The sequence below is a fragment of the Bos mutus genome, chromosome 13, assembly GCF_027580195.1.
Source record: "Bos mutus isolate GX-2022 chromosome 13, NWIPB_WYAK_1.1, whole genome shotgun sequence".
NCBI lineage: Eukaryota > Metazoa > Chordata > Mammalia > Artiodactyla > Bovidae > Bos > Bos mutus.
This window is the reverse complement of record NC_091629.1, coordinates 45285239-45295551: the sequence shown is the minus strand read 5'-3', so window position 1 is coordinate 45295551 and position 10313 is coordinate 45285239. Positions and strand designations below refer to the sequence as shown.

General features: G+C 40.8%; 1 protein-coding gene across 1 annotated transcript; it reads left to right on the top strand.

Annotated features, from left to right (window-relative positions):
* Nucleotides 1-6815: 6815 nt before the first annotated feature.
* On the top strand, nt 6816-9335 carry LOC102287285 (beta-defensin 127). The gene is made up of 2 exons (XM_005887947.1): nt 6816-6864; nt 9085-9335. The coding sequence occupies exons 1-2, from the start codon at nt 6816-6818 to the stop codon at nt 9333-9335; spliced, it is 300 nt and encodes a 99-aa protein (XP_005888009.1).
* The last annotated feature ends 978 nt before the right edge of the window (nt 9336-10313 follow it).

Here is a 10313-nt window from a genome sequence, read left to right as displayed (position 1 = left end):
TTCAAGATGGCAGAGGAATAAGACAGGGAGTTCACCTCCCCCACCCCGACAACAAATACATCAAAAATCCATCTGCACTGTGGGACAGCTCCTTTAGAACATCTTCAGAACACTGCCAGAAGACCCCAGATTTCCAAAAGGCAAGCCAGTCTCCTCAGAATGAGGTAGGGCAGAAGAGAAAGATCTTAAAAAGAGACAAAGCATTTCAAGACAAGGACCTGTGCCCCAAGGAGGGAGCATATTCGGATCATGGACGGGGTCAGGGGGGAGCTTCAGAGCCTCAGAGGGGAAGGCAGCAACAGGTAATCAGGTGGTAAAGTGGAGAGAATTCACCACAGGGATCATTGCCAAACAGCACTTCCTAGCCAAGAAGTGGCTTGCAAGCTCTTTGCACCAAGTAGAGGCTGGCTGCTGAGGCTCAGGCTTCGGGGGTTGGACCCCAGGGAGAGGACGGAGATTGACTGCTATGAAGATACTCTGAGGGGGCTAGTATGACACAGCTGAGAGAGTCCAGGGAAAAGTCTGGGTCCACCAGAGAGGCAAGAGATCACTATGCCAGGAACACTGTAACTCTGAGTGCTTGCAGAACATAGGACCCTGCCTTCACAAGCACCCTAAGTGAGTTCTCTCAGTCTGAATGGAGTGAGAACTACACAGACAACATATCCCATGCTTATGGATTGTAAGAGTTAACCTTATTAAAATGTCCACAGTAACTAAAGCAATCTACAGATTCAGTGCAATCCCTAACAAAATCCCAAGGACATTTTTCACAAAAATAGATGAAAAATTCTAAAATGTATATGCCAGCCAAAGCAATCCTGAAAAAAAGAACAAAGCTGAAGGTATCCCACTCCCTGTTTTAAAACTCCTTTATCACAAAGTTCTAATAATCAAAACAGCACAGTATTGGCAGAAAAAAAATAGACACATAAATCAATGGAACAGAGTTGATATCCCAGGAATAAACACATGAATATATGGACAATTTATTTATGACAAAGGAGAATAGAACATACAATGCAGAAAGAATAGTGTTTGCAACAAATGGTATTGGGAAAACTGGATAGTCATATGAAAAAAATTATAAACTGTAGAAACACTATCACACACCATATTTTAAAAATGTACTCAAAATGGATTGAAGACTTGAATGTAAAACCTAAAACTATAAAATTCAGGCCTCGGAGGTTGGACCCCAGGGAGAGGACCAAGATTGACTGCTATGAAGATACTCTGAGGGGGCTAGTATGACACAGCTAAGGGTGTCCAGGGAAAAGCCTGGGTCATAGGAAAATATAGGCAGTACTGTCTTTGATGTTGGTCTTGGCAGTACTTTCTGGATATGTCTAATCAGGCAAGAGAAACAAAAGTAAAAATAAACAGATGAGATTACATCAAACTAAAAAACTCCTACACAGCAAACTGTAACAAAATGAAAAGACAGTCTACCCAATGGGAGAAGATATTTGCAAATCATGTATCTAATATGATTAATATTCAAAATATATAAAGAAATCATACAACTCAACAACAACAAAAAAAACTAATAACCTGATTTAAAAAGGGGCAGAGGACCTAAATAGACATTTTTCCAAAAAAAAGTACAGATGACAAATAGACACAAGAAAAGACATTCAACATCAAAGCATCAGGGAAATGCAGATCAAAACCACAACGAGTGATGGGGAGGAATGGGGTATGTAGGGAGGTGGGAGTGGGGTTCAGGACAGGGAGACACATGTACACCCATGGCTGACTCATGTCGATGTATGGCAAAAACCACCACGATATTGTAAAGTAATTAGCCTCCAATTAAAATAAATAAATTAATTTTTTTTTAAATCTTAAAAAAAAAACACAACCAGATACCAGATGTCAGAAAGATTACCAAACAGACAAAAAGTAATGAGTATTAGTGAAGATATGGAGAAAAGGGAACCCTTGTACCCTGTTGGTGGGAATGTAAACTAGTGTAACCACTATGAAAAACAGTATGGAGATTTCTCAAAAAATTAAAAACCAAAATACCATACAATCCAGCAATTCCACTTCTGGGCATTTTTAAAAGGAAAAACACCCACTAGTTTGAAAACATATATGCACCCCAAGTTTGTTATTTATAGCATTATTTGCAATATTACTTACAATAGCCATGATATGGAAGCAACGTAAGTGTTCATCAATAAATGGATGGATAAAGAAGATGTGGTATATCTAGGCAAAGGAATATTCCTCAGTCATAATAAGAATCAGACAGAGAAAGATATATTATTTCACTCATATGTGGAATCTAAAAAAACAAAACAAATGAACAAACAGAACAGGAACAGACTCAGATATAGAAAATGAATTAGTGGTTCCCAAAGGGGAGAGGGCTGGGGTGATTAGAGAAATTGATGAGGGAGATTAAGAGGTACAAACTTCCTGTTATAAATAAGTGATGTAACGTACATTCTAGGGAATAGTATGGTAATAACTTTGGTGACAAATGGTAATGAAACTTATCACAGTGATCATTTTGTAATGTAAAAAAACTCAATAATTTTTTGAACTGTTGAACACCTGAAACTAATATAATCCTGTAATCAACTATACTTCAATAAGAAGGAAGGAAGGAAAGAAAGAGGGAGGAAGGGTGGAAGAGAGAGAGGAAGGAAGGAAGGAAAGAAAAAGCGAGCTTCATAAAAATTTTTAATTAAAAAATAACAATAAAGTTGTCAGGTTAAAAAAAAGAAGTTCAATCATGTCTTCCATCCTATAGAAAGTTATTTATGTTGCTGCTGCTAAGTCGCTTCAGTCGCGCCCAACTCTGTGCGACCCCAGAGATGGCAGCCCATCAGGCTCCCCCGTCCCTGGGATTCTTCAGGCAAGAACACTGGAGTCGGTTGCCATTTCCTTCTCCAATACATGAAAGTGAAAAGTGAAAGTGAAGTCGTTCAGTCGTGTCCGACTCTGAGCGACCCCATGGACTGCAGCCTACCAGGCTCCTCTGTCTGTGGGATTTTCCAGGCAAGAGTATTGGAGTGGGGTGCCATTGCCTTCTCCAGCCAAGTAATCATCTTCTCAGTAGCTCTTCTTCCCAAAGTCTTGTATAAATTCTGCTAAATTCCAAAACGCTTAGTATGTGTGATTTTATTTTTGCTAGAAGTTAAAGAACTTTACATCAAGGAGGGTGGATATAGTGCAGATCAGAGTTAACATATGAAGACAGAGAATTCTGAAGGCCAGTGTATCCCTGACAATGTAAACATCTCTGGAACTAGCAGAGGTCTGAAACTAGCAGAGGCTTTCAAAAGTCAGGCAGTTGGTGGAAGGTTGAGACAGTTTTATTGCATCTTTCCTATTAATCAGGTAAATCCCATAAACTGATATTTAGGTTAAACAATAAAGCAATTTTAGTTCAACTAAAGAAAAATTTAGAATGGTATACAATATATTCCCGGGTGTTTTCTTTAGATAGTAGTAATGGTGCTAGTTGTTTTCTTTCTTCTCTTTGTCTTTATATTTCCAGATTCTTGTTAATAATGTATGTTACACAATAAAACTATCTTTAAATACTATTTTAATTGACATAAGAAGAAAAATAAAACAAAACTTCAAACATGCTTCCTGGCTGACCCACTTAAACAAACAAATGTGCTCTCTTAACTCCTAACTCAGTAGAGCTTGGTGGATGAGTTATCCAGAAATTTATTACACTCATGTCCTTTTTTAAGTAGTATATTGAAACAACCTGTACTTTTAAAACCCCCAGTGGACTTTAAGGTCTTTAGCTTTAGTACTGATTAGTGATGTCTTCCTCTTTATGGCACCCCACTCCAGTACTCTTGCCTGGAAAATCCCACGGATGGAGGAGCCTGGTGGGCTGCAGTCCATGGGGTCGCTAAGAGTAGGACACGACCGAGCGACTTCACTTTCACTTTTCACTTTCATGCATTGGAGAAGGAAATGGCAACCCACTCCAGTGTTCTTGCCTGGAGAATCCCAGGGATGGGGGAGCCTGGTGGGCTGCCGTCTATGGGGTCTCACAGAGTCAGACATGACTGAAGCGACTTAGCAGCAGTAGCAGCAGCAGTGATGTCTTCCTGTTTAAGAAACGTCATCTTCTTTATTCTTCTACCTCACTCATGGGAACAACTACTCCCTACTTTATGGGATCAACTAGGAGATTTTCCAGGCACACAAACTGTCTGGCAGCAGGGACTAGAATAGATGCTGCTGCTGCTGCTGCTGCTGCTAAGTCGCTTCAGTCATGTCCGACTCTGTGCGACCCCAGAGATGGCAGCCCATCAGGCTCCCCCATCCCTGGGATTCTCCAGGCAAGAACATTGGAGTGGGTTGCCATTTCCTTCTCCAGTGCGTGAAAGTGAAAAGTGAAAGTGAAGTCACTCGGTCGTGTCCGACTCTTCGAGACCCCATGGACTGCAGCCTACCAGGCTCCTCCATCCATGGGATTTTCCAGGCAAGAGTACTAGAGTGGGATGCCATCGCCTTCTCCGAGATATACACATCAGTTCAGTTCAGTTCAGTCGCTCAGTCGTGTCCGACTCTTTGCAACCCCATGAATTGCAGCACACCAGGCCTCCCTGTCCATCACCAACTCCTGGAGTTCACTCAAACTCACATCCATCGAGTCGGTGATGCCACCCAGCCATCTCATCCTCTGTCGTCCCCTTCTCCTCCTGCCCCCAATCCCTCCCAGCATCAGGGTCTTTTCCAATGAGTCAACTCTTTGCATGAGGTGGCCAAAGTATTGGAGTTTCAGCTTCAACACCACTCCTTCCAATGAACACCCAGGACTGGTCTCCTTTAGAATGGACTGGTTGGATCTCCTTGCAGTCCAAGGCACTCTCAAGAGTCTTCTCCAACACCACAGTTCAAAAGCATCGATTCTTCGGCGCTCAGCTTTCTTCACAGTCCAACTCTCACATCCATACATGACCACTGGAAAAACCATAGCCTTGACTAGACGGACATATCTGCATTTACACATGCAAGCACACACACACACATTATTGAAGTGAGAGTAAAGAGACATCATTTTTTCTAAGATGCTCATTTAATGTTACCTGTGGGACAAAGGGATATGAGTTTTCTAATCAAAAAGTTGGTGAATAAGACAACATAGGTTAGATATAGAATGTTCTCCCCATTGTAGAGGCAGTATATTTTATTAATATAAATAATCTCTTTCACCTTCAAATCTCAAAGATCATTTTTCAGCCCCTCCCTCTTTATATTCTCTCCCTATCTAGAATAGAGTCCATGATTTACTTCAATAACTCTTTAGCTAATAACTAGAACTCTTTTGTTCCTCTTCTTTTAGTCGTTTGAGTCCTTGGGCCCACTACAAACCTGTATTGACCCAACTATCTGTTGTGTACATTTCTGCGTTTAGACAGACAAGTGTTGTTGGGGGTATTACACAGAAGAATGTGTTGAAACTGCTTAAATTAATGGTAATCAATCTCAGCTAGTTCATCTACACTGTCCAGAAGCTATTATATTGTATCTGCTCACAGCCAGAGCCAGAGTGAGAAATTGTTAGGGGTGGTAGAAACAGTATAATCTCCAAAAGCTTATTCCATAGATGATATTAGTGTCCTGATTGGGATCTAAAATGAGCTGCCATGATTCAAAAAGATTTCTGAGTTGGTCTTAGACATGAAAATGACTGAAAGCAATTGAAAGGAAAGTCTGTTAACTTTCTGCTAATCTTTCCTAAGAGTTATAATGTCATAGAAGTCAAAGCCTGAATAACAAAATCATTCACATAGTTTCCTAAACCTGCATTAATAAGAAATGTGTGGTTAAAGTAGAACGATCCCCAGAAGAATTCTCTCCCAACCTCCTCCAAGATACCTCCACAGAGATCAATGGACAGGGAAGTCTTCCCAGAAAATAGAACAGAAAGATAGAAACTAACTAAAGAATTCTCTACAGTTGCAGGAAAGAAACTTTTGCCATTATGGTCCATCAAGATGATACATTCATTATGCTATGTTATCTCTGTATTTTCTCCCCATTTTTACTGTTCCTAAATGAAAATTTTATTGTAGTCATTCTTTTTTTTCTTCCATCATTGTATATTGCTTGTCATGCTGCATGTTCTGTCGCTAAATTGTGTCCGACTCTTTGTGACAGCATGGACTGTAGCCCTCCAGGCTACAGCTGTCTGTCCATGGGATTTTTCCAGTCAAAATTACTGCAATGGGTTGCCATTTCCTGCTCCAGGGGATATTCCTGACCCAGGGATCAAACCCGCATCTCCTGCATCTGTGTTGGCAGGTGGATTCTTTATCATTGAGCCACCTGGGAAGCCCATATTGCTTGTCTGTGAGTAACTAAATTTAGCTAGGATATAGGGATAAAAATTGGCTACCATTTGGACTGGCTAAAGTGTTAGACACAACAGTCAGAGACTTAGATGAATGCAGTCAACAGAATAGGCTTCATTTATTTTATGTCTTTATTCATTCTTAGAAGTAAGTATAGGTCTACCTGTCTATCTAGGCAGACAGCCAAAGTAGAGAAAGCACAGACTTTTCTCACCAGCAGTCTACAGCCTACAGAATGGCATCAGGTGTGATAAGATGGAACACACTGTTTCTCTGAATCCCATGTGTGGGTTAAGTGAGTAACCAAATTTCCTGTGTCTGCCCACATGTTGCAAAATCCGCAATTCAGAAATTTGGGGGCACACTTCATATCATACCATCTGCTCTGGTTCATTGTATAAGAATCTAAGTCTCTGAGGAAGGTGACATAGTGGACCAAGAGACCTGGTTGTCACTTCCTCTGGAAGCTTGGCCATGAGGCTCCTCCTGATCATTGCAATTCTGCTGTTCCAGAAGTTCACAGGTAATCCAGAGATTTTCAGGGGCTCACTCAAACCACATTGGTGGTATAGTGGTGAGCGTAGCTGCTTTCCAGGGGCTCACTCAAATCAATAATGGATAGAGTACTTTCAAGAACTCAAGGGGATTTTATAACTCACAGTAGGAAAAGATAAGGCCCTAGGAATGGCTGAAGTCTATCAAATATCATCAAAAATTCCCTCTTCCTGAGTGCTTCTACTATGGTACTATTCTTAAAAGGAGTATTCACAGAGCTAAAAAGAGATCATAATTTCCTCTGAGAAAGACTCACTACAGAAAGACATAAGACCAATAACTGGGAATCCCCTTATTTCTTAGGATACAGAGTTTTTACTCTAGCACCCAGCCTTATTTTCTTCCACTCTGATCCCGTATACATGTATTTTAATCTATCAACATTATACTAGCGTGTGTGAATAGTGGAAGAAGAAGGAACTCTGGATTCCGGCTTAAGAAACATGCCTTCAGCATCTACTACTTTATCAACTTTGGATAAAAGGTGAAGACTCACAGAGCCTTAGTTTCCCCATTTGTGGAGATAATGACACCTCGTTCATGGTAGGTAGGTTTAGTCTCTCAGACCCCCATGGACTATAGCCCACCAGGCTCTTCTGTCCTTGGGATTCTCCAGGCAAGAATACTAGAGTAGGTTGCCATTTCCTCTTCTGGAAGATCTCCCTGACCCAGGGATCAAACTCAGGTCTCCTGCATTGCAGGCAGGCTCTTTACCGACTGAGCTACCAGGGAAGCCCTTTGGTTCATGGGGAATTTATTAAGTGATAAAACATCCAGCATAAGGCTTGGCATATACTAAAAATTTAAAAATTAGCTTCCTTTCCTCTTTCACAACCAGATCTCTTGTATTTGCTTGTTATTACAGAGTAAGAATGGAGAAGGCAATGGCACCCCACTCCCGTACGCTTGCCTGGAAAATCCCATGGACAGAGGAGCCTGGTAGGCTGCAGTCCATGGAGTCACTAAGAGTTGGACTCGACTGAGCGACTTCACTTTCACTTTTCACTTTTATGCATTGGAGAAGGAAACGGCAACCCACTCCAGTATTCTTGCCTGGAGAATCCCAGGGATGGGGGAGCCTGGTGCGCTGCCGTCTCTGGGGTCGCACAGAGTCGGACACGACTGAAGCGACTTAGCAGCAGCAGCAGCAGCAGCAGCATAGAGTAAGAATGGCCTACTTCTAGCCCCTTAAATTTCTAACAGTCAAAGGAACTCTAGAACTTGGTTTTGGAGGCAGCATCTTTGTTCTCAGCCTTCATTCTCTGGGGTTAGTACCCAGAGGATAGGACAAGCCCTGAAGCCAAAATATGAACATCCTAAACTCTTAGATTATTGAAAATATTTAGGATCACTGAAGGATAGAAGACATATCATGGTGAGCAAAGGTCTGGAGGAATTCCTTCCTCTGGAATTAGAAAGAAAATGGGGAGTCATGGAGGAATAAAACAAATCTAAAATTATTGTGATGACGTAGAAGCCAAAGGAAGATATGCATTGATAAAAATGTACAATACTGAGAAGCAACAGGGGAGGAAGAATGTTGAGGGGGGAAAACATCTGACTGGACCAAAAAAAGTCATTCTTTATCATTGTAGCAAGTATGAACCAAGAGCAGAGTCTGAGTCAGACATAAATACATAGTAAGAAATGATTGTATTCTGAGCAGTGGTAAAGAAGCGGTACACTGCTATGTTACTGTTAAGTCACTTCAGTCATGTCAGACTCTTCTTATGGACTGCAGCTTGCCAGGTTCCTCTGTCCATGGGATTCTCCAGGCAAGCATATTGGAGTGGGTTGCCATTTCCTCCTCCAGGAAGTAGTACTTTAGAAGCATTTAAATAGAGGCAGATTTACTGAGGTTCTCAAATGGAGCATAGCATAGTTCCATGGCCTGAACTCAAGGATTCCACTTCTTTATTTCTGTAAATGAGACCCACTGCTCTTGGTGAAGTCCATCAGATGTTGGGTGGAAGCCCCGAAATCTAGAGGAACAAAATATGAGTGACCAGCTAGACATAAACATTAAGGTTCACCCTCTTGGAGGGTAATATCTGTGGGACATTACTGATATATGCTCTGTGAGTCTCCCATATACCTTATCCTTACAAACATCCCCTGTCTTCCCCATGACCAAAATTGCCTTTTGTCTCAAACTCTGACCTTGGCCTATTGTTCTTAATGTGCACAGTAACCGAACAACTTAAGAGATGCTGGAATCAACATATACACGGATACTGCAGGAAAATATGCAGAACAACAGAAGTACGTGAAGTACTATGTGAAAATGGAAGATATTGTTGCATCAGTATTGTGGAACTGGAAGAACGTAAAAAAATCACCAGACCACCTCGTCCAAAGCTAAGGACATTGGCACTTACTTTTTCTCAAGATTATTTAATTGAACAGAATTCTACACACTCCCACAGAAAGCCTACATAAATCAAACACAAAATCCTGTTCGTTTCTCAACCTATTCCATTGATCTAAGATGCAGTAGTCCACATCCTCTCCTTTCTTGTTCCTAGATCCCCATAATGACCTTAAAAAACAGTCTAATAAAGCTCATTGCCAGTTTTCTGACTCATTGTTCTTTAACCAGAGATTGAAAACTCAATATATCAAATTATGAATTGATAAGGGCAACAGAGAACCTACCCTTGAAAGGGAGATATAATGGATACACTAAAAAATCTATAACATGGAAGACTGGAAGGAGACAAGTAGACATGTAATTCAGGAGAAGAAATATGAAGCTGAGTATTCAAGAGAATTGGTGAGTGAATTTAGGATTAGAGTGGTGCCTTGTGAAATATGTAGGATTTCAACATCTGAGTGTTAGTAAAGAAGGTAATTTGAGTGAACAACATGAAATCAACAAATAGAAGGAAATTAGAAAGGACAGGACATTTTAGGAGAATATACGTGCACTTTGTTTGGTTTAAGAATAGAGTACCCAAAGTTGAACTATGGGTACGTCTAGTTTCTTTAGTGTGTAAAAGCAATGAACTGGGAAGATGGAAATGAGTAAGATTCCACTATTATGGAGCTCACTATATAAGGAGGAGACAGATACAAGTACGTAACTGCAAGACTAAAGATTTTATTTTCTTTGTTGTTGTCGTTGTTTAATGTGTTACCACTAGTAATGCATCCTTTCTGTGACTGGGGCCCTTAACGAGTTTGGAGGAAATGTAAAGGACCTAGGAACTGGTCTGAATTGCACTGTTGTATGAGACCTACCGCTGTCTCGATATGCAAAATGACATAATGACAATCCATTTATACATTCCACCTAATTCTTAAAGATATACATTTTGGATAAGAGTAACACGAGTAGTTATGTATGGATGAGAGAGTTGGACTATAAAGGAAGCTGAGAGCCAAAGAATTGATGCTTTTGAACTGTGGTATTGGAGA